Source organism: Eublepharis macularius, chromosome 11, assembly GCF_028583425.1.
Source record: "Eublepharis macularius isolate TG4126 chromosome 11, MPM_Emac_v1.0, whole genome shotgun sequence".
Taxonomy (NCBI): Eukaryota; Metazoa; Chordata; class Lepidosauria; order Squamata; family Eublepharidae; genus Eublepharis; species Eublepharis macularius.
This window is the reverse complement of record NC_072800.1, coordinates 6117884-6141835: the sequence shown is the minus strand read 5'-3', so window position 1 is coordinate 6141835 and position 23952 is coordinate 6117884. Positions and strand designations below refer to the sequence as shown.

Below are 23952 nucleotides of genomic sequence, written 5' to 3'. Positions count from 1 at the left end.
ACAGCGAGCACAGTGATTTCTTTCCCTGTGATTGTAAAAACCTGGAAGCTTTATTGCCCGTATGGGGAAGTGTGCCTGCGCACACACAATTCAAAGCCCACTTCTTGTTCAAACAATCAAAGCTCCAGTGTAACTGCTTGTTCTAAGAGACTTCTTTTGATTTTGGGAACTAAAATTATTTGCATGCAGAAAGTATGTAACAATTATTCTAATTTCTTCTTGCCTGATGGGCGAGATCTATACAGAAGTTTCAAAATGACAGAGTCATTTCATATATATAGATCCAGAGGGGTTAGCCGTGTTAGTCTGTAGTTGCAAAATAGACAAGAGTCCAGTAGCACCTTTAATACTAACCAACTTTATTGTAGCATAAACTTTCGAGAACCACAGCTCTCTTTGTCAGATGCATCATATTGTAGCATAAGCTTTCGAAAGTTTATGCTACAATAAAGTTGGTTAGTCTTAAAGGTGCTACTGGACTTTTTACTATTTCATATATATACTACAAATTATTAACTTAGAATCTTCCAATTGCACTTTACTTATTCAGATATATTCCCCCCCCCCCCATTTAAATATGGGAAAGCTCACTTACCAATGCAGGCATGGACTCTCACTGACAACTGGGTCCTCAGGATTATACTGTGCTTTTTGCCCCTTCTGGGGGAAAAGAGAGAGAGAGAACTTAAGAACTTAAGTACAACCAAAGATTCAAAGCTCAAACTCTGCATGGGCAGCAGACCCATCCTTAGGGGGCTGCTGTCCGAAGGATCTGCTGCTAATGCACAGGGGTAAGCAACAAGGACACCAGGCCTCCTCCCTCTCTTTGCGCACCTGCAGGACATTGAGCAAAAAGGGGGTGTGTGTGGCAAAGGCAGGCACTGGTGCACCAGTTTCCTTTTTAGCACAGACAGGCTCTCCCTCCCCTCAAAACCTCTCTCTTGCCTCCTTCCCCCTATCCTCCTCCCCTCTGCCAATCAGGTGCTCAATGCGTCATGTACAGGCTTGTGAAGTGGAGCCCCTCGCCAAGAGAACTCACGTTCCACAGCGAGGAAGGGCTCCGTGCAGCAAGTGTGTCTGAGGGACACGGGTGGGGAGGGCCAATGAGGGCTAAGCCAAACAGGAGAGAGAGAAAGCCAGGGGAACTCTGGTGGGAAGCGGAATCTTCTCAATTTGCCGGTACTGGCTTGTTTCTCACTACAGCACATCTCCGGGTTTGTGATTCTCCCCCCTGGTTCTTTTGGTCCATTGCCTACGATCCCAGCCCAGCACCTCTGAGCTCATAACAGTGGCTCTTTCTGTAACATGGAAAAGAAGACACAACGTTTCCTGTCACGTGGCTGCAATTTGATTTGTCTTCCTGTCAACCGCATGCAGCTCGATGGGTCCCATGCTGCTGCCTGGAGGTTTTTTAAGTGGACCCTGGTGACGTAGTGCACTGAAACACCTCTGAGTTGAAACAACTCATAGCAATGCCTTGGAACACTGTAAATGCTATACTAAACTATAATAACCAAGCATTTCAGTGTTAACCAGCAATTTCAACCTCCCCCTTCCTCTCCTTGTACAACTGTAAGTTGTTGTTTTTAATAATTCAACTGATTAGCAGCAGAACCAAGCTAAAAAATATAGATATAGAAGAGCCAGTTTGATGTAGTGGTTAAGAGCAGCAGGACTCTAATCTATCACAGAATCACAGAGTTGGAAGGGGCCATACAGACCTTCTAATCCAACCCCCTGCCCAGTGCAGGATCAGCCTAAAGCATCTCTGACAAGTATTCATCCAGTCTCTTCTTGAAAACTGCCAGTGAGGGGGAGCTCACCACCTCCCTAGGCAGCTGATTCCACTTTTGAACTACTCTGACCGTGAAAAAGTTCTTCCTAATATCCAGCTGGTACCTTTCTTCATGTAGTTTTAGCCCGTTGCTTTGCGTCCTACCCTCTGCTGCCAACTGGAACAGCTCTTTGCCCTCCTCCAAATGACAGCCTTTCAAATATTTAAAGAGCGCAATCATGTCCCCCCTAAACCTCCTCTTCTCCAAACTAAACATTCCCAAGGCCCTCAGCCTTTCCTCGTAGGGCTCAGTCTCCAGACCCCTGATCATTCTTGTCGCTCTCCTCTGCACCCTCTCGATTTTGTCCACATCCTTTTTGAAGCGAGGCCTCCAGAACTGCAGACAATACCCCAGGTGTGGCTTGACCAAGGCAGTATAGAGAGGGGCTATGACCTCCTGTGATTTCGATGCTATGGCCCCTTTGATACAACCCAGGATTGAATTGGCCTTTTTTGCCACCGCATCACACTGACTACTCGTATTTAGTTTACAGTCCACTCTTACCCCAAGATCTCTTTCACATATACTACTGCCCAGAAGTGTATCCGCCATCCAGTATTTGTGCTTCCCATTTTTGTGACCCAGATGTAATACTGTGCACTTGTCTTTTTTGAATTGCATCCTATTCACAGCTGCCCACTTCTCCAGAGTATTCAGGTCTTGTTGAATTTTAATTCTATCTTCTTGGGTGTTTGCTACCGCTCCCAATTTGGTATCATCAGCAAATTTAATGAGCAGCCCTTCCACTCCTTCATCCAGATCATTGATAAAAATATTGAAAAGTATCGGGCCCAAAACCGAGCCCTGCGGCACCCCACTGGACACCTCCCTCCAATCTGATGAAATGCCGTTGACCACCACTCTTTGGGTGCAGTCCTCTAACCAGCAAGATTTGAGTCCAGTAGTACCTTAAAGTGTTTTTGAGAATCAGGTCTCCATTGGTCAGATACAAGGACTCTTTTCTGTAGAATACTCTGTAGAACTGCACTGATACCCAGAAATTAATTTTGCAAATTGAGACCAAAACTTACTTTTATTTTTATCCTTTAGGTAAATTAGATTGAGAAAAGTAGAAAACCTTTATTTCATCCTTTCCTAAGCTGCTGTAAATAGCAGTTATATGTTCAATATTTTTACGTATATTTTAAATACTTTTTAAATTCAGTCTTTGATTCTGTGGTTTTTCTGCACCCTATTAATTGGCCCATTTGGTCTACACTAACCAGAGAATTAAGAGGAGGATTTTTAAAAAGAAGTTCCTGGATACTTGACTTCCAATACAGGATTCAATGATCAGAACTGGCCTTAGGCCCAAAAGTAAATTGATAGAAATGGCAAAGAGAAAACGTGCACAAACCTTTGGGAAAAGAGAGTTTATTTACTGGAGGAAGTAAATCTGCCTGCCTGCCTTTCTTCCTGCTGACAACAGCAGGGAAAGCAACTGGATGGAGGAATAAGGAAGAAAAAGAAATGCTCTCGCCAAGACCCGGCAACTTGGGACCTTGGCCGAAGGTAAAACCCCCCGCCATGTAACACAGTTAGCCTGTAGAGGCTATTTTTCCGCACAGAATTCTGGGGAAAACTGAAATATGGTTATTTACTTAGATATTTAGATAGCCTAGGATCCAGGCAACCCCGATTCAATTCCTTGCTCTACCAGGGAAGCTCACTGGGTGACCTTGGGCTAGTTTATCCTACCTCACAAGGTTGTTGTTGTGAGGCTAAAATGGAGGAGAGGAAAATGTTGCAAGCCACATTGACCCAAAGTGGTTTACATAGTTCTCCTCCCTTCCAGTTTATCCTCACAACAATCCTGTGAGGTAGGTTAGGTTGGAAGTGTGTGACTGGTCCATGATCACCCAGCAAGCTTCCTTGACAAAGTGGGGATTCAAACCTGGGTCTCCCAGATCTCATTCTGACATACTAACCACTATAACACACTGGCTCTCACTGCATACTTACTTTCTTATAAACTCTAAACTAACCACTGCTTTAAGAAAGGAAATTTTATTTTGCACAACGTAGAATTTGACATCACATTGTTTGGAATAATCATACAATTTCAAAGTATAAATTACTTTGTTTTGGCAAAATAATTGCGAATATACCTAGTTTCAAAAACCAAGTGCCATATTGCTGTACTCAAAGGTCTCCCAGTATTTTTTGTTCTGTTTTCCCTATTGTGTCGAGGAAAAATTTAAACAAATGCTGGAAACAGAAACTACGAACCCTGACATGAAACAAAAGGTTTCAGAATCTAGAATCAGGCCAATATGCAGACTAAGGCATTATAAGATAGGAAGTGAAGAACCTTGCAATGTAATTAAAGACCATTATTAGTGGAGTAGAAGTTTGCGGCTCACCAGTATGCAATGGTAGGAGAACACTTTGTCCCCCCACCGGGTTTTCCAAAAAGGAGTGAAGAATGCAACAATGCCTGATGCATTTTGGAGGGTTGGCTTTTCATTTCAAGTAAACAAACGAGAAACTATTAAGCTTTCCGGAAGCACAATTTGCCTTGACCTCAGTTACCCTCTCTGGACAGTATCCCTGGTTGCTATGCAGATCAAGAGGGTTAAGAGGTACCTGATTCCAGCTACTATCTTGGATTGAGTTTGAAAAAGCGGCAGAAAGAGCAAGGGGAGCTGGCCTCTTCGCTAATCCTCAGACGCTGTTCTTGCTCGGCCTGCAAGAAAGGCGTTTCTCACAGGCTGGTGAGGAAGATCCAGCAGCATCTGACGAAAGACTGGCTGCTACAGAATGCACCTTCACCCAGCCTTGCTTCTCACGGCACAAAAAAGCACGAAGCATTCAGAGAAGTGACAATGTTCAAAGTCTGTGTAAACCAGCCACATCCTTCATCAAGCATATCAATCCTCGGGACATCCAGAGCACATCACATTTCTTCTAAAAATATATCCAATTCTGGATACAAAACAGCACCTGTTCATGCTTGTAGACACTATATGGATTGACCGGCATTCAGAAAAATGGCTCATTCAGAGTTGAGCAAAAACATATGACAATCCTTCCTGGATTACAACAGCTTCAGGTTGTGAGTAAATTCTGAACTGTCTCTTGGGTTATAAAAAAGAAAATCGCTGGCATTTACGACGTTAACACATCATGGAGAAAAGGCGTAGGGTGGCTTAACTGTAGCTCACAAGCCACATGCAGCTCTTCCAAAGGTAAGAGGCCACCACAGCATCCAGGCCCCTCTTCTCCCCTCCCCCCCCCAGCATTGGCCATCTTCCTCTTTTCGTGCAACAACTCTCTCTCCAGAGGCGGCTTCAGCTGCCTGCAGATTGCTTGGGGAAAAAGAGCTCAAGATAGGATCTCAGCCGCCCACCCAGAGGTGGCAGGAAGTGACATGAGAAACCCAACGGGCAGCTTTATCCTGTTTTATCCTCACAACAGCCCAGTGTGGTTGCTCAGATTGAACCCGAGAAACTTACCCAGTGAGCTTCATTGCTGAGTTGGAATTTGAACCCAGGTTTCCCCAGTCCTCGTCCAACATTTAATCAATACAGCTGTGCCTAAGACAGCTTCCATTAACGGATGCCTTGGTCTTAAGCAGCCCTTGTCCTGAACATGCCAGAAGACAAGATGCCTCTGCAAGTAAACTGACCACCTGGCTGAGTCACCTGGTGCTTCTGAAGTTCAGCTTACCACCTGGCTGCATCCCAAAGATATACTATAACAGACCGAGCAGTTAATGTAAAACGAATACTGCTGATTTGCTTGAAGTATTCTGGGTGCAGAATTATATTTCTTCACCACAGAATCGGCTTGTTGCAGACATTTGGAGCCTTGCTAAAATATGTGCCCTTCCTTGAAGACGGAAATTTAATCCAACGCAAAACAGAAGCCCCTAATCATGTATTAACAACCCTCTACAAAGATTAAAGTAAACTTTTAACGGGTCATCAATTTTCTTTCAAAGCTGCCCAAGCAATACATTTGACCAAATTTTCCACATTAACACATTTCTCCACTCAGTTCTTGATTCAAGAGATGTTAACATGGCTGATGCTGGATTAAAAACACTAATTGCACATGGAAACTGGGCTCTCAGGGTGGAGGCAGGGGGAAATGTTTTGATCCACACTCTGAGGCAATTGTTCAGAGTTAGATAATATCAATAAATAAATTACCCATGTCACCAGTACAGGAAATGATGTCAGTTTATAGCTAAGTCTGATTGGCTGCATAGTGTTGTGACTTGATTATGGCCCTGGGTAATTCTTGATTGCTGGGAATCCCTTGAGAAGAAACAACGAAAAACCTGGCTGCTGAAGCAGCAAAAGAAGAACAGGAAGACACTGGCTGTAAAGAGGTGTAAGCCTTTAGAAAGAAGGTGTGAGTCTGGATTTTTCCATGAAACCTGTGCTTCTGAAATCTCGACTTCTGAGCCCAAAACTTAACCTGGAGAACATTCGGATCAGCACTTCCCCTTGCCAACCTTCTTCAAGGCATCTCTCACTGCAAGGATGCTCACAACCTCCCTCTGGTACATCTCACTTGGAGCTCAATGGCTCCGCCAGGCAGCCCAAAGGAAGGCATCCAAAGCATCCAGTCGACCATTTGGTTCAAAAAAGCCACAGCAAAGCTGTATGTTCTTTGGCCACCTTCTGAGCCTCATGCAAACCCAAATCACAAATAAAAATATTATGCCCAATTATGCCTCCAATCTGCTCCTACAGATGCTCATTTCTATTAATACTGCTGTTTTTGAGCAGTACGAATCATGCAGCTGTTCTTCTTTTTAATATGCCTAACTGATAATAATCCAAAGCAACCCTCTTAAATATGGCTTGTTAGCAACCCTGCTTTACAGAGAAGGCAACACAGAAAACGGTGAAGTGAGGTTTCGTATTTAGAAGTCAAACCTGACTCAGTTATGTTTTCCGTATCGCTCCATAAGTTCAAAGCACCAATAATGAAGCCACAATACAAACCGTAAATTCCAACAGACTCAAAAAGATAACAAACCCATATCTGAGAGGAAAAATTAATAGTGGTGTAATTAAAAAAGGAACAAGTGGGACAGGGAAACCTGCAAGAAATCGCCTCCTTGCTTCTTCCTCCCATTTCTCCCAAAGTCAGAAAGGAGGGAAGGTCATGCCAGAGGACGGGGGTGGGATGAAAATGTGCCCGAGAGAGAAAAACAGAAGAGATTTGTGACTTCTGAACAGTCCAGCACAGATGCAGTAGTCGAGTAAAATTTAAAGGGGAAAGCAGAATTGCATGTTGTATGTCGGATAGGGGCCCAGGCAGATCGCAAGACAAGGAGCAAAATGAAAATGGTACTTGGAGAAGGATTCTCCGCGTTATAGGAGAAGCATGCAAGACCAGAGGGGCTAGAAGTGGGGCCAAAAAAGTGCCAACATGAGAGAACTAAATGGGTTAGTTCTAGAGGGAGAGGAGGCAGGACACACTCAAACTGGGAAGGCGGGAAACATGGTTTGGAAGTGGCTGGATCATACAGGGGCATGATTTCTGGGTGAGGTAACGAACTTCCTAAAGAAGAATTAGGTACGGTCAAGCCAAAGTGGTAAAACAAGAGGATACCTTAATGATAACAGGTGCAGTCTTTTGTGGCAACAACTGTCTCCCCCAATTAAAACAATATTACAGGAGGTACTTAATTGCAGTATGATCCCCTCCGAGTCAGATTTTTGGGTGAAACAACGTCTCCTCCTACATGCCACACATTCCTTGAATTGCTTCAATCCACATGAATGCTGGGGGCAGGAGAGACATCAAAATAGAGGCCATGAGGTAATGCATCTCCCCACCACCAGTTTCACAGCACCTCCCCCCACCCCAATAAGGGTACCAGGTTGCTATACTCTTCCGGCAGGAGGGGAGGACCTGTAACATCAAAACTCGACTACTGTAACGCACTATACATAGGTCTCCCATCTAAGTTAACTAGGAGGCTCCAATTGCTGCAAAATGCTGCAACTCAACTGTTAGCAGGAGCGAGCAGGAGCAGGAGCATCACTCCCATCCTACAGTCGTTCCATTGGCTAACCATCAGTTACCATACTCAGTTCAAGGTATTAGTTATTACGTACAAAGCTCTTCAGTGCTTTGGTCCGGCATACTTCTGGGACCACCCACCTCCCTATGTTCCTCCACGGCAGCTTCGCTCATCTGAACAGGGGCCGTTTCCACATGGCTTACCTGAAGCCACGCCATGCCGCAACGTTGCGGATTGTGCTGGGGAAAATGCGAAATATCGCGCGAGAAAACGCGATATTTCGCGTTTTCCCCGGCACAATCCACAACGTTGCGGCATGGCACGGCTTCAGGTAAGCCATGTGGAAACGGCCAGAGTCTCTTGCAGGTGCCAGCCTGCACATAGGCAAAATCAACAGCAGCCCGCACAGGCTTTCTCTGTGGTGGCCCCTATCCTGTGGAATGGCCTGCCTGAGGAGCTTAGGACATCCCCCACTCTCCTGGCTTTCTGCAAATGATGCAAAATCAAATTGGTTGTTGTGGGTTTTCTGGGCTGTATTGCCGTGGTCTTGGCATTGTAGTTCCTGACGTTTCGCCAGCAGCTGTGGCTGGCATCTTCAGAGGTGTAGCACCAAAAGACAGAGATCTCTCAGTGTCACAGTGTGACACTGTGACACTGAGAGATCTCTGTCTTTTGGTGCTACACCTCTGAAGATGCCAGCCACAGCTGCTGGCAAAACGTCAGGAACTACAATGCCAAGACCACGGCAATACAGCCCAGAAAACCCACAACAACCATTGTTCTCCGGCCGTGAAAGCCTTCGACAATACATCAAAATCAAATTATTCAAAAAGGCATTTGAATTGTAGCGAAGGGCTCTCAGATGCTTCGCTAATGAGTTAGGGACCACAGACTTCACCATTATGTTGCCTTGCATATTATTTGTAGCTTTGAATATGTACTCCTATATACTACCTGTGCTTCATGTTATCTAATATCAATCCTAGAACTGCTTATGTTCTATTTCAGCTATTCTTCAACTCTGTATTGGATCCTTGCTAATGCTATGTCTTTGTAAAATCCTATGACGTTGTTTATGGAAATGTCCTTGACACTGTATGGAAATGTCCTTGATACTGATTGTACTAATCTCACACTACGTAATCCACCTTGAGTCTCAGTGGGAAAGGCGGACTAAAAATGACATTAAATAAATAAATTAACCAGGAATTGTATTCCAGGAAGTGTTTTCATCGCACCAGCAGCAGCTGTGCTCCCACACTTTGCAACGGGCCAATTCAGCCCATTGGGGACAAAAATTGGCCCCTGCAAAGTGCCACAGCAAGCCCTCTGGGTGCAATGATGTCACTTCAGGAACTGATGTCATCACATCCTCTGGCAACGTGACCACTGTGTGTTTGTCCACTCGTTTCCTTGCCTCCCATGCCTTTTCCCCCTGCCAGCCAGGTAAGCAGTAGTAGGGGGCAGAGGCTGGGAGCGGGGGACCCCCACCCCCACCAGGGGAATAGCATCCTTACCCCCACAAAAAAACACAATTGCTAACCAGGGTACAAACTGCCCCTAATTCTTGGATTAATACAACCCATATTCTAAATGTAGAGAACCAAAATCAGCTCCTGGGTTACCCCACCCATATACCGTGGCAGTTTGACAAAGCCAATAAGGATTTCCCAGAATAACTGATAAAACAATATGGCCCTCACTGTGCCATGCAATATCACAGTGTGCCATTACTCAAAATACAAATATGATAAGTTATCTGGGGTGATTAATGGTGCTTACTTCTTCTCAGTTTCGTTTCATGGCAGAAATAATGAGAACACTCACTAGCAGAACTCTTGTTGTTCAAAATGTCTCTGTTATCCCAAACTTCTCTATGTACCCACCCGTGCATTCCGGGGCAATGGCACCATCTATAATTTTCATCACCCAAATGTCCTCAAATACTTCCCAGGCCCATTCAGATAAAAGGAGCTCTATCCGTTATGAAAAGGATCCATTTGCTTAACAAGGAAATATGCAAAACAACTGTGCTCTTAAAGACGCAGGCTCCCATTTGAAGTTTTTTGAAGCTACCGAAATCCCCTCTCTGGATAAAGCCTCTATCTATAGTACATGAGCAGTCTAGAAATAAACAACTGGCAGGTGTTCAAAACAGGGATTAATGCAATCCATACTCAGCTCAGCAACACGGCACATGATCTGCACCCACATCTGTATTTCTTTCTCATATTTAAATACCAGTTTCAGGTGACAATGGCCTTCCAGTTGTTTAACAGACTCGGGTCTCTGTTCTCAGAATTACAAATTGCGGACATTGAATACTGATAAAACAACAACAACTGTGCTTATATACCCCTCTTCTAGACAGATTAGTGCCTCACCCAGAGCTGTGAACAAGTTAGTGTTATTATTATCCCCACAATGCAGCTGAGGAGCTGGGCTGAGATTACCACAATATCCAGTTGGGACCACAAATTGACCTTCTCTCGCAGGTGTTCTTCTAGAAAGGGGAAAGGTGCAGCTTTTCAGTGGGCCATGGACCTCTCTTCTTGATGGCAGAGGCCAGAATATTCTTCCCCCACCCATTTCTGCATAAGATCCCCAATTCCATCTCTGGTGCCCCCTATTTAAGGAGATCAGGCAGCAAAGCTGGGGAAAGAACCTCACCTGGTCACCATCAGCCTACAGGCAGGTGAAGAGGCTGACTGCCCAGGTTAGCAAAACCACTGCAATGTTATAACATTTCCAAATAATGTGTCATGAATCAGTTTCGGCCTGGCACCTTACCACCCGCCATGGGGCCCTCCTCGGAGGACAAGGGGCTGGAGGAGCCAGCAGAGCCAGCACCGGAGCTGGCCGCAGCGCCGCAAGAACCCTCGGTGGAGCAGCCAGGGCTGCAGCCAGGGACCTCGAGGGTGCCAATGGAGAGAAGGGCTTGCACAGAGCAGAGGCGAGAATGGCTCCTGAGAAACCTGAGCCGTCTGAGCCAGCCGTGAAACGGAGGAATCGGGCAAGGGCGGTGTGCTTGCAGGCTCAGCATCAGACGGACGCCCTCAGAGCAATCAGGCGAAGAGGAAACACCTGCCCCTTGCTCTCTTACTGTGACCTGAGCATAAAAGGAAGATGCTGAGCAGAGCTCAACGTAGAAGCAACTTTGTTCACCACTCCGTGCAACCAGCAGCTCTGCGTTCGTGATTTTGCCTTGCACCTTGCCCTGCCCTGGATTAAACTCTCGGACTCCGACCTCAGACTAGCCTTTGACTCTCACGTGTCTGCCTCTCTGTTGGACTCACCTCTTGGCTCCTGACTTCAGCGTGGCTTTGGACTCTCACTTGATTTCCCCTCTCTTGGACTGACCTCTTGGCTCTAGATCCTGGCTTGGCTTTCAGGCTCACCTGCCCCTTGGTGGGACCACCAGATCTACTGGTGAGACACCTCAGCATCCCAGCACCCAGGACAGACAACCTAGCCTGGAGTGCCACGTAATGTCAACTATTGCAGAAATTATGCTACACGACTTGGCAACACACAAAGAATTCTTTTGTAAACTGAGTGCTTTATTACACAGACACAGAACGGTAGCAGAAGCAGCCACATTAGGACTGCAATCCTGGTCATGCTCACTTGAGAGAAAGATTCACTGGATGCCGTGGGACTTGTTTCCAATTAAACACGTAAAGGACTGAGGTGAGTTCGACAAAATCCAACCACGGCAAAATGGAACACAACACTCTCTACGTGAGCAGCTTTATAGAGGCAGCCATGCTGATTCATAAAACAGTTTTGTAAAGTTGTATAAAGCCCTTTTATTAGTATCAAACAGCTCAGTCAGATATCTTCAGCCGCCTTGCCGTTTTCTGACATTTTAGTAGATCCTGCTGTTGTGGTAGAAGATGATGTTAACTTCATGTACAAGCAGGCCCGTTGACACGAGAAACTTGCATCCATTTTGTATTACTTCAAATGAGCTTGGAAATTGTAGTCTGCTGAGATGCAGTTTGCTGACAGTCCTAGCTCTACACGTTTCTCCCCCAACACCTCATCAATGGTAAGGGTTTCCTCGGAAGAGGAAATCAGTTTAGCTCTGTAATGTGGATAACAGCTCGTTCTGATGAATTCTGTACAGGTCAGGGAAAAGAATGACCCAGCTTAGCCCAATCCTGTCAGATCTTGGAAGCTAAGCAGGGTCATCCCTGAATAGTACTTGGATGGGGGAACTACCAAGGAAGTCCAGGGTTGCCACAGAGGCAGGCAATGGCAAACTGCCTCTGTTAGTCTCTTGCCTTGAAAACCCTAAAGTTGGTTGAGACTTGACTGCCCATTACACATGGGGAATTCTAAGAATAATAATAAATATCTGTGTTAAAGGACCAATTCAACTGTGGCATTCTTGTTTGTTTATTTCTAACAGGGCAATCCTAAGGAGAGTTACTCCAGCCCAAGCCCATTGAAACCAATGAGCTTAGACTGGAGTAACTCTCCTTAGGATCGCAGTGTACATCTCACTTTTAAATCTGTCTCGATTCATTCAAAATGTGATGTTGGAGGACAGTTTTATGGATAACAAGGACTGCCTGAAAGCCAAATAAGCAGGTTCTAGATCAAATCAAGCCTTCCTACAAGCTCAAGTGACTAAACTGAGGCTATTGTACTTTGTCATGAGAAGCCAATACTCACTGGGAAAGACAATAATGCTAGGAAAAGTTGAAGGCAAGTAGGATAAGACCCACATGAGATGGGTTTACTCAATAAAGGAAGTGTAATATATACACTTACCCAGAATCCTCTTGAAAACCTTCCAATTCATCCTTTTGCTCTGCCAAGGTAGACTCCAAATCCAGGTAGGCACCATTGTGAGACAACTGCAGTGCACAGTCATCCAGCTGAAAGAGAAAGAATATCAATACATCCCAGTGATCTAATGTTAAGCAAGACCTCTTCCTAAAGACACAAATGAGATTGTTGCAGTTCCCTTGGATCAAACCTGCAAAGCACCAGTTTTATAAAAAGAAATGGCCATGAGACCAAATTGGCCAAAAAGAAAAAGGGTGGAATGTCACCCGCTCCCCCAGTTCCCTTGCCTCTCTGCTTTTCAGGGGGCAGGTAAATCTTCTTTGTGCCTTCTTATACATGCTCTTCAAGAGCAAGGGTTAGCTAGCTAGGCAACTTGCACCACAATGGGATGTCAACTAAAAGCAGCAATCTGTGGTCAACAGTAACCGTAGTTACATCCTCACCCAGGCCTCCTAGCTCTACTCAGTTTAGTCTATCAGTAGCCTATTCTGACACCTTCCAATGAGTTGCACAGAAGTGTCCTACTCTACAACAGAAACCCCCGAAAGCAGGGATAAGTCCAGTAGGGTTGTCAGGTCCCCTGCCCCCCCGAGCAGGAGGTGAGAGGCCCTGCACCTATCTGCTACCCTGTGGTCACATACGTGTGCATGCACAGGAAGTGATGTCATTGCGCTGGCCGTGGGCCACCCTGGGAGTGCTCCCACGCTCCACAGGGACCCAAATCGGACCAATTCAGGCCCAGATCTGGGCCAAATCAGGCCTGGATTGGGCTTCTGCAGCATGTGGGAGTGCGCTGCATGGCCCACGACCACACCCTGGGAGGCACATTCCCCCCTGCTGGCCAGGTAAGCAGGAGTAGGGTGGGGGTGAGAGCAGGGGATCCCCCGCCTCCAGTGGGGGACTGGGAATCCTAGAGTCCAGAGATTTTAACACAAGATGATTGTTTATTAAAACCCTCGTGACTTCCTCTACCAGGCTTCTGTTCCATATTCTCAAGCAAAGAGCATCAAGACATCACTCCAATATATTTTAAAAATAAAGTTAGATTATAGGTTTCCAGAGTTACATGCTATTGGCCATCATCACAGCATGGAAAATTGTAAGGGAAAAAACTCTGCAAACAGACAATTCCAAAAAAGTCACACATGGAATCAGAAAATCGGAAAAGAACAGATCTATTTCTTTAGAAAATTTGTATGCAACAAATAAAACAAAACAAAACCAATTTAAAAGCATTTAAAAAAAACAATCCAAGCGTATAACTTAAAAAAACACTAATAAAAACCACTAATAAAAGCCACGATATATACAACGGCACAGTCTAAAATGTTATTGAAAATACAGTCCGCAGGTTTGGCAGCACATTCTAGAGCAGGGGTAGCCAAACCGCGACTCGGGAGCCACGTGTGGCTCTTCTAGACATGAGTGGCTCCCGGTGGTCTCTGAATATCGCCATGGCCATACATTTTATTTTAGTTTTTTTCCCCTCCCTCCCTTCCCTCCTTTCTTTTCATGTCTTTCCCTCCATTTCCTTCTTTCCTTCTATGTCTTTCCCTCCCTCTTCCTTTTTTCTTTCCTTCCTTCTTTCTTTCCATGTCTTTCATATTTTCAATAAAAATGTTGAGATTGCCAGGTCTGGCTCAGAAAATACCTGGGGACTTTGGGGGTGAAACCTAGCAAGGATGTGACATCACTTTTGTGATTTTACTTCCAAGTCAAAGGTCAGGTGATGTTTCTTCCCAAGCTCCACCCCTTCTGATAATGTCACTTCCAGCATACTGCACCAAAACCCCACCCCTTCCTGTGATGCCACTTTCAGGACACTCCCCCAAACCCACCTCTTCATCTGAAGTCACTTCAATGCATCATGTCTTGCGGCTCTCAAACATCTGACATTTATTCTATGTGGCTCTTACATTAAGCAAGTTTGGCCACCCCTGCTCTAGCGCAACTAAAAAAGATGGACCCACTGCATAGCAGTCGACAGAACAGAAAGCCTATGCAGACATTTTTAGCTCAATAGCTTTTTATCATTTAATACGCAATAAAGCCTAAGTATTACAAGTCCAGCACATGTTATTATTATAAAAAACAGTTTGGTTTTTCTAGTCTATTACCAAGAAATTACCAATGCATTCAATGGAATGTAATAGCTGTTCCAGACATTACCTAGCATGATTGCACATTGGTCAATCATTGGCCCTTTCTTGAGTTGCAACCCGTCTAGCCTCATACGGCAGGGGCACCCAAAGCAAGGCCTCCAAAGATGCGCAGAGTGAACAGGGAGGTTCATATGGCAGAAGGTGGTCTTTAAGGTATGCTGGCCCCAAGCCATATAGGGCTTTGAAGTTCCTTGAACTGGAAGGAAATTGGGAGCCTGTGTAGTCCAGTCAGCATTCTGGACACAGCATTCGGTACCAACTGTAGCTTCCAGACAGTCTTCAAGGGAAGCCCCCCATACAGCACATTGCAATAATCTAATTTACATGTTACCTGGACATGAACTACAGTGGCAAGATTCTTCCTATGAAGGAAGGACCACCGCTGGCTAACCAGTCAAAGCCGGTAAAAGGCACTCTTGGCCACTGCTGCTACCTGATCATCCAGCAGCACCCCCAAGCTACGAATCTGCTCCTTTAGGGGGGGATGCAACCCCATCTAGAACAGGCAATAACCCATTTCCTGGGCCAGACCTTCACCCCACCAGTAGTACCTCTGTCTTGTTTAGATTATATTTCAGTTTGTTAGCTGGCTGGCATCCACTCCAAAACTGCCTCCAAGCACCTGTTCATAGTTTCTACAGCCTCCCTGAGATCTACTGGTAGCATCAGATAGAGCTGTCATCTGCATATTGGTGGCAACTCAGCCCAAATCTCTCCCTCTGGCTTTACACAGATTTTGAAAAGCATGGGGGAGAACACAGAACCTTGGGGCACCCCAGAGGCCAAGCAGAGCAGCAGTCCCGCAGCGCCCACCCTCGAGGTAGGACTGGAACCACTGCAGAACAGCCCTCCCAGTCCTAATATCATAATACCAACGTCATCAAGGGTATCAAAAACCACCAGGAGAATTAACAGGGTCGCACCTCTAGCCTGAGGTGGGGCCCTGAGGGAAGAAGGGAGTGAGCAACCAGCCTGGACGTTCCTTCTGCAGATGGGAGCAAACCAAGGTGGGCACTGCTGTGCCACACTGCTTCCCCTGGGGCCAGAAAGGCTGAGGCAAGCAGACAGGATAGGACTGCCAGGTCATTATACCCGCCCACCAGGAGGGAGGGACCTGGCACTTATCTTGTGCTGGCAGTGAGGATTGAGTTGCGCCCATGCGAACACTTCGGCGCCTACGTGATGAGGTCATCCCCCCCCCCAGAAGTGGTATCATCGCGCTGGCCATGGCAGCGCTCCCAAACGAAGCACAGAACGTTCCCGCAGATGATGCGACGACATCACTTCCAGGGGTGACATTGTTGCGCCCCTTGAGAGTGCACACACAGCACATGTTCCTGCTGGTGGTGGGCAACCTCCGGGAGCTTGCCACCTCCCGCTGACCACTGGTGGGTTGGCGGGCAAGGAGTTTGGAAACTCTAAGCTAGGGTGGGAGAGACGAGGATGGGGGCAGCCGGGGAAAGCTGTGAAGGAACATCCACTGTGACAAAGCTTGGGGGAGGTCCAGGCAGGGGGAGGGTTAGGTACAGCAGAGTAGGAAAATCTGGCAGCAGTGGGGGGAGAGAAGACTGCCAGCTTTCAGGGCCCGCCCCCCCCCTCAAGCCGGCAATTACTGCATGCCACTCACTTGTTTTCCTTAAAATCCCACTTTCGATGCCGCTTCAATCCATGGATCCATATGCTGGATTAAAGTCCAAACTCATCAGAAAATACAGTTTAAAAAAAAAACATAACAGATGAGGAGAATGGAAGCAGCATTAAGGAAGGTGGTAAAGAAATCACCAATTCATTTCTCTTTTTCACTTTTTAATGGTTTTGCAAACTGCTTTCTTATTGTTACAGAATTTTTTTTTACTTCTAAATTAGCAAGCATAGCAAAGATTCATCAGCCTGGTTTTAATCAATTTACAAAAGTCATGCTAATTTTTCAGCTTGCTAATTACCAAAAAAGGGGGGACATCCTCTTGCCCCCTGACTTTCTTGCACAGGTATCTCTACTGCTAAGCAACAGAGAAACGTCTAGCTGCCTTCGAGTCTGTCGCTCTTTTTTACATGCAGCACTCAAAGGGAATCAGGAGCCGGAACAACAAAAGGGAGCCAGACCTGGCTCCTCACCAGCTACCTGAGGAGAATTAAATCCTTTGTACCTCTTTCTGGAAATCACAATAGAAATTCCTTGCTGGCTCTGAATAAAACTAACTCATTAGCCTGGCCTTTGTGTGGTTGTGTGTGCTTTTTCAGGCTTCAGGTTGAGGCTGGCCCACAGCAACCCCTTGAGAAAAAAAGCGAGGAGGGGGCCATTTGCCTCCCACACATGGTAGCCACATGTCCTTAAGTACCATGGAGCCTGCAGGCCTCGCGCCTTCCCTCACCACCCACCCCTGATCAGAAAGCCAAATGGACATGTACATCAAAGGAAAAGCAACACACGTTGCCATGCCAACAGGAAATTCAGGGAACCCCTTTTTGTTTTCCCTCAAAATGCTTCAGTAGGTTCTCAGACTGCATCCAAAGCGGTGTCTCCTCATCCTGTTTTAAATTCCATGCGCAAGTGGCACCAAGTTGCTTGGCAGAAAAGAAAGCTTTATTTGCCAACAACCTCTTTTATTTGTGTTTTTTTAGAGTCCCAGGCTATTACAAAGCTTTCTTCCTCCAGCTTCCTCCCCTCGCCCCGGTTCATTGGGAAAGCAAAATAATATTTTGTATTATTGCATTTCCCCCCGTCACATTGTTCCATCATGCAGTTTGAGACATGAATGTTGTGTCTTTCAAGCAACGAACACGGTCGAGAGTGAGAATTACGCAGCTGCAGAAATGTCCCACTTTCTGATGCAAACCTTTGCCAAGGAGTTGGTTAGAGGTGAATACAAGCACCCAAGATCTAGTTCAAACATCCCCAAAATTTCAACAGCCATCTAACAGAAGAGTCCTAAGAGGAGGCAACTGATTGTAACGTTTTCACCTAAATCAGGAGTAGGCAGCTGTTATGAGCAGAGTATCAAAACCTCTGCAACATCCATCTATGAAAATCTGTGCCAGTAAATGGGGAGGCACTAAGGATAGCAGTTCATACCATCGGGGCTCACCTCAGTCCCTCAAGTAGACAGCACTGATCCTGCAAGCCAAAAAAAGGTCTAGTGTGCCAGGAATTTCCTGCCCTTAGCCTAAATCAATGGTTTTCAAACTGTACAACAACTTTTCTGTCAAGGAACCCCTGGTCCATCTCCCTTTGCTCTGCAGAAGATTCTGGGACACTGTGTGTGCGTGTGTGTATGCATGCGTCTGTCTGTCTCCCTGCTTTTCTGCCCATCAAGGCAACTAAAAAAATTAAACATACAAATTAAAGTATCATCTTCAAAATCATTAAAACCAAAACATAAAAATGCATCATTAGAACGATTTAAAACAAGTACTTGTATACAAAATATAAAAAAACCAATAGTTTAAAACATTGGGAAGACAAGGGAAGAGGGATAACTGAAGTAATGCCAAGTAAAAACAAACCAGCAAAAGGCTTCATCTGCTGGCAGAAGATGGTAACAGGAGGGGAAGCCCCCGGGGGAGAGAATTCCAGAGTTCTGGGGCCCCTACTGAAAAGGTCCTCTCCTAGATTGCCATCCACCTAATCTCAGAAGGTGGGGGTACCCAAAGCAGGACCTCCGAAGATGACCACAGTGGTTAGGTAAGTAAGTGGTCCTTCAGGTCTGTTGGTACCAAACCAGATAGGTCTTTGAAGGTCAACACCACCACCTTGAACTGAGCCCAAACAAATTGGGGGCCAGTGTAGATGGGTCAAGATTGGAGCGATACAATGCCTACGACTCACTCCAATCAGCATTCTGGTTGCAGCGTTATGCATCAACTGAAGTTTCCAAACACTTCTCAAGGGTACCCCTACATAGAGCACATTGCAGTAAACTAATCTAGATGTAACCAGGGCATGTACCACAGTGGCCATTTTTTTCCTATCCAGGAAAGGCCGCAGCTGGCCAACCAGTTGAAGCTGGTAAAAAACACCCTTGGCCACAGCTGCCACCAGCTTATCCAGCAGCAGGCCTAGGCCCAAGAGTACCTTCAAACTATGGACCCATTTCCTCAAGGCGGGATGCAACCTGATCCAGAAGAGGCAATCGTAAGTTTATTAGCCATTTGCCGTAGCAAATTTACAATTAGCAAATAAAATATACAGTTGATATCAAGATAAACTCCAAGGACTACAAAATATCAATACAACTACAGCAAATAATACCCTAGGAGTTGGATCATAAGATAAAAAGATATCTGTCTAGAAGAGGTGACCTTAAATCTGGAGCGAGACCTGCTCATTAGTAGTACTTTGCTTTTGTCGGGATTAAGCTTCAGTTTGTTAGCCTGCATCCACTCCAAAACTGCCTTCAGGCACCGATTCAAGGATTCTACAGCCTCTCTAGAATCAGTTGGATGCAAAAGACAGAGCTGAGTGTTATCTGCATATTGGTGACAATCTGCTCAAATCTCCATCCTGATGCTTTCACCCTGTGGTTTCACGTAAACGTTAAAAAATATTTTAGGGGGCCCATTGGCCAAGTCTGTTGAATCTCACCATTCCTAAGTGTGAAGAACTTCTCCTGGGGCTGTGTGTTGCAAGAAAAGATACACATGCAAGGTACAGCTACAGTTTGTCCACCATTACTGATCTCTCTGTGTGGACTTGTCAGAAAGGTTTAAAGAATTCCATAGTTCAGCCAGTGCTTTGAAAACTAGTATGTTGAATCATATGAAAACTGTACAGGTACCTTTACATTGGTACTTCTAAAATTTCCAATAATTTTAGCAGGGTGAAATCTTGATTATTATATTACTGAATTGATCCTATTTGGGGGCTGTATTAGAAGCAGCAACAGGTAGCTCCACACACAGACCCCACACTATTTTTCAACTTTAAAATGTAGGTGTGCCAGCCCACAACTTGGATTGGGGATGCAGTGTAGAGAGGAGCATTTATTCAGCAGATAACTGAATCACCACTAACTACACTAATGCTAGAACTGTTATTTGCTCAACAGAGGAAAAGACAAATAAATATGGGAAACAACATATGGGAAACAACTACTGGAACAGTGTTGGACAATAAAAATGACACTAGCAAAGATCACACACACACACTAGGGATCCTTGCTCCCACCCTCCACTCCCCGTCACCACTCCCCTTCGGGGCAGGGGAGAAAGGCGGGGGAACAGGCCTCTACGGTGCGCTCCCTGGGCAGCGTGATGACATCATTCCTGGAAGTGACGTCATCGTGCAGGGGCCAGGAACATTCATGCACTTTGTAGCAGGCCAATTTGAACCCCAAATGGGCCAATAAGGCTGGGAACACTCCCAGGTCTTGCATAATGACATCACTTCCTGGAAGTGATATCATTGTGCTGACCCAGGAGCGATTTCCAAAAAGGTGAGGGCTGCCCTCCCATGGGAGGGTGAGAGGACCTGGCAACCTTCACACACACACACTTGTGCCTCTATCCCAATCTGCAGCAGGGAACCATGTCATTATAATTTCAACTTTAAAAAATAGTGGGGGATTCTTTCCTGGATCTCCCATCTCCATGTCTGCATTGAATCTTAACCACACAGAATGCGGAGGTATGCAGTACTGATAAAGAGGGTTGCTGTCTTAGATCTTTGTATGCCATTAAAGGTATTTGAATTGAATTGATAAAGAGGGATGACAACGAAGGAAAATTTTCTCATTTTAAGCACCAGATATTAGCTTTAAGATTTGACTTTTTTTTTTAGCAAAGATTCACAAAATTCCTATTCTTCCATGGTTTGTTTCTAAAAATATTACTTTAGTTTTGGCATTTTAAAATCCAGAATAGGAGAATTACTGACTATATCAGATTGAGCTAAAACATCTGTTTACATATTTCTCTAGTCTTATATTTTCTTGTGTGGTCACTTGGAAGAACCATTTGTATGCTAATACTGCTTTGCTCCCTCTCAAGCCATTTCCTTTTGCTAGTTTATTCTTTAATGGGCTCAACAGATAATATCATAGTAACTTCCATGGCAACGGACATCAAACACACAAACACAGATTCTAGAAGTATGACCCTTGTGGCCTACAGTCACTGAAGTAAGCACACTTCATGTGAAAAACAAACATTTGCCTGCTGCGTGCAGAACTTCAACGGTTGGACCCAATAGTAAAGAGCTGTTCCCTCATTAGCATGAAATTTCAGATCCGGGCAGGAGTTGCAACTGGTACAAAAACCAAAAATGCCATCTTAAGTAATATAGTAAAGAGTCCAGTAGCACCTTTAAGACTAACCAATTTTATTGTAGCATAAGTTTTCGAGAACCACAGCTCACTTCATCGCTCACTTCATCAGATGCAACTTCATTGTAGCATAAGTTTTCGAGAACTACAGCTCTCTTTGTCAGATGCATCGTCAGATGCATCTGATGAAGAGAGCTGTGGTTCTCGAAAGCTTACACTACAATAAAGTTGGTTAGTCTTAAAGGTGCTACTGGACTCTACTATTTTGCAACTACAGACTAACACAGCAAACTCCTCTGGATCCTAATCAGTATTACATCTTTGCATCAGGAGAAAACACCCTGCATGAGAGGAAGATACCACATTAGCAGATCCACAGCATCCAACCTTATTAGCTTTCTTTCGTTTGAAGGAACAAGCCAAAACAACAAACGCAAACATTATAAAGTAAAACTCATCTCAGTAGGTCAATGGAGAGGCCCTGCCAACTCTGGCCACCCCCTCTCCCCAGCTGCTGGTGGAAGATGCTGTATGGGCACCAATCACGGTTAACCCCAGAGTGATGCAAGCATCTCTTCCTTCTCTTCTGTGGGCTACAAGAGAATCATTCTTTCAAAGAACGTGGGCATTGAGGATGGAGCACACCCATCCATTACGAAATGGGGAGGGGGAGACTGACCTTGTTCCAGCAGATTCCTGTCTGTCTCGCTCCAATCCCTGATTTTTAACCCTGCCTCACAGTCTCTACATTCTCATGATCTCATCCTTTACAAAAATACCACCTTAGACCAGCTGTCTATCAAGAACGGATGCTCTACTAACAGGTCAAGGTCCATCTCTCACTGTGGGAAATAAAGTTGTCCCACAGGGTTTAAAACTGGAGCTGTTAAGCTTAGTCTTGAATAAGATATATGCAGGGCTTTTTTTCTGGGAAAAGAGGTGGTGGAACTCATTGGGAGAAAATGGTCACATGGCTGGTGGCCCCGCCCCCTGATCTCCAGACAGAGGGGAGTTTAGATTGCCCTCTGCGCTGCTTAGCGGCACAGAGGGCAATCTCAACTCCCCTCTGTCTGGAGATCAGGGGGCGGGGCCACCAGCCATGTGACCATTTTCAAGAGGTTCCAGAACTCCGTTCCACCGCGTTCCAGCTGAAAAAAAGCCCAGGATATATGAATGACTTAGGCATAATGCCCATCCCCCAAGCTAGGGTTGCCAGCTCCTGGTTGAGAAATTTCTGGAGATTTTGAGGGTAAAGCATAGAGATGTCAGGGTTTGGGGAAGGAAAGGACCTCAGCAGGATATAATGCCATGGAGTCTATTGTATACTGAGATTAACAGCTCTTTATTATGATAAACATCGTTATTGAAAACTGGAAGCAGACAGACTGAAGTTTCAGGCTCAACAGTAACCAATTTATACTTGTAGAAACCACACCCACTTGTACAACAACCAATACAATGTAAGTAGCTAGAATCCTTCGTTTATATGAACTATATACAAGTATCTATTTTTCAGCACAGCGATTGGCTACAAGGCAACAGATCTGATTGGCTGTGCTGGCATCAAACACCAATAGCTTTGTAGGCCTCAGGAGCCTTCGTTCTGCTCAAACAATACACAACACCCCTCCCCCCTAAGTTCGGGCTACCCCATCGCAGAAGAAGTCACTAAGATAAGGCGGGGGATGGCGAGCCCATTGAGACTTACGCAACTCTTCTGCTATACATGGTCCTCGAACAGGTGGCTCAGCATTGACAACGGCCTCTGACCCACTATGGGAAGTGGAGAAGTTCTCTGGACTTGATTGCATTGCTGAACAGCTTTGTGCCATTGTACTATCTCCACTCTGTTCGGTCGCCGCTGCCAATTCAGCCCTTGTGTCAGCGGTACAGGGTGAATATTCTCTGTCGAAATTTGCAGGATTTCCGGTCGTGGCTTCCTCCACAGCTGGCACAGGGCAACCCGTTGGTACGCTGCATTTCGGATCGCTTGGATGGTACCGCTTGAATCCTGTGAACCTTGTCATCATCCACCGAATTGCTCTCGATGCTCTCATGGTAGACTGGTTCCACCTTTTTAGCTAGGGGAGGACTCCACGGCTGGCGCACCTCTCTTGTCAACTGGTCAGCTGCTTCCGCTGCTAGTGCCTCCTCAAGGGCTTCTTTAAATGCGAGTTCCTTCTTGGCAAATAGCCGTCGTTGCAGCTTCTCGTCCCGCACACCACATACTAGTCTATCTCGGAGCGCAGTCTCCAGGCCAGTGAAGTTGCATTGTCATTCTGCTTGTTGGAGAGCTGTAACGAAAATGGTCACCAACTTGTCCTGGGCTTGGTCTCGCTTGTGGAAAGCGTGTTGGCTGGCAATCTCTGATGGCTGCGGCGAGAAACGGTCTCGGAATCGGTCTCTGATGACGAATGCCTTCGCTTGAGCTGAGCCGGCACCACGAGTGCCTGGGCTATGTCAAAAGTGGACCGCCCACAGACGCTGAGGGTTGCCCTCTGGACGTCCGCATCCATGACCTTGCTTGCCTCAAGATAGAACGTGAACATCACAATGTATGCCTCCAAATCTTCGGAGGCTGAGTCGAAAGGTTCAAAATGGCCCTGGGAAGCCATGATTCACTATCGGCAATTCGTGTCGGGGCAGCTGTGGATTAGCTCTGGGTCGTGATTTTAGCTCTCAGCATCGTGGGGCTGCCTACCCAACTGAAGTGATTTAGCTCTCAGTGTAGCAGGGCTGCCTACCCACCGTTGTATCCCATCCTCATCACCAGTATTGTATATTGAGATTAACAGCTCTTTATTATGATAAACATCTTTATTGAAAACTGAAAGCAGACAAACTGAAGACTCAGGCTCAACAGTAACCAATTTATACTCGTAGAAACCACACCCACATGTACAACAACCAAT

General features: G+C 45.7%; 1 protein-coding gene across 1 annotated transcript in view; it reads right to left on the bottom strand.

Annotated features, from left to right (window-relative positions):
• Positions 1 to 23952, bottom strand: part of FHOD3 (formin homology 2 domain containing 3) — a 472076-nt gene that overhangs the window by 407293 nt on the left and 40831 nt on the right. The window contains 2 exon segments of the mRNA XM_054990826.1: positions 596 to 660; positions 12601 to 12707. Coding sequence (XP_054846801.1) covers positions 596 to 660; positions 12601 to 12707 — 172 coding nt within the window.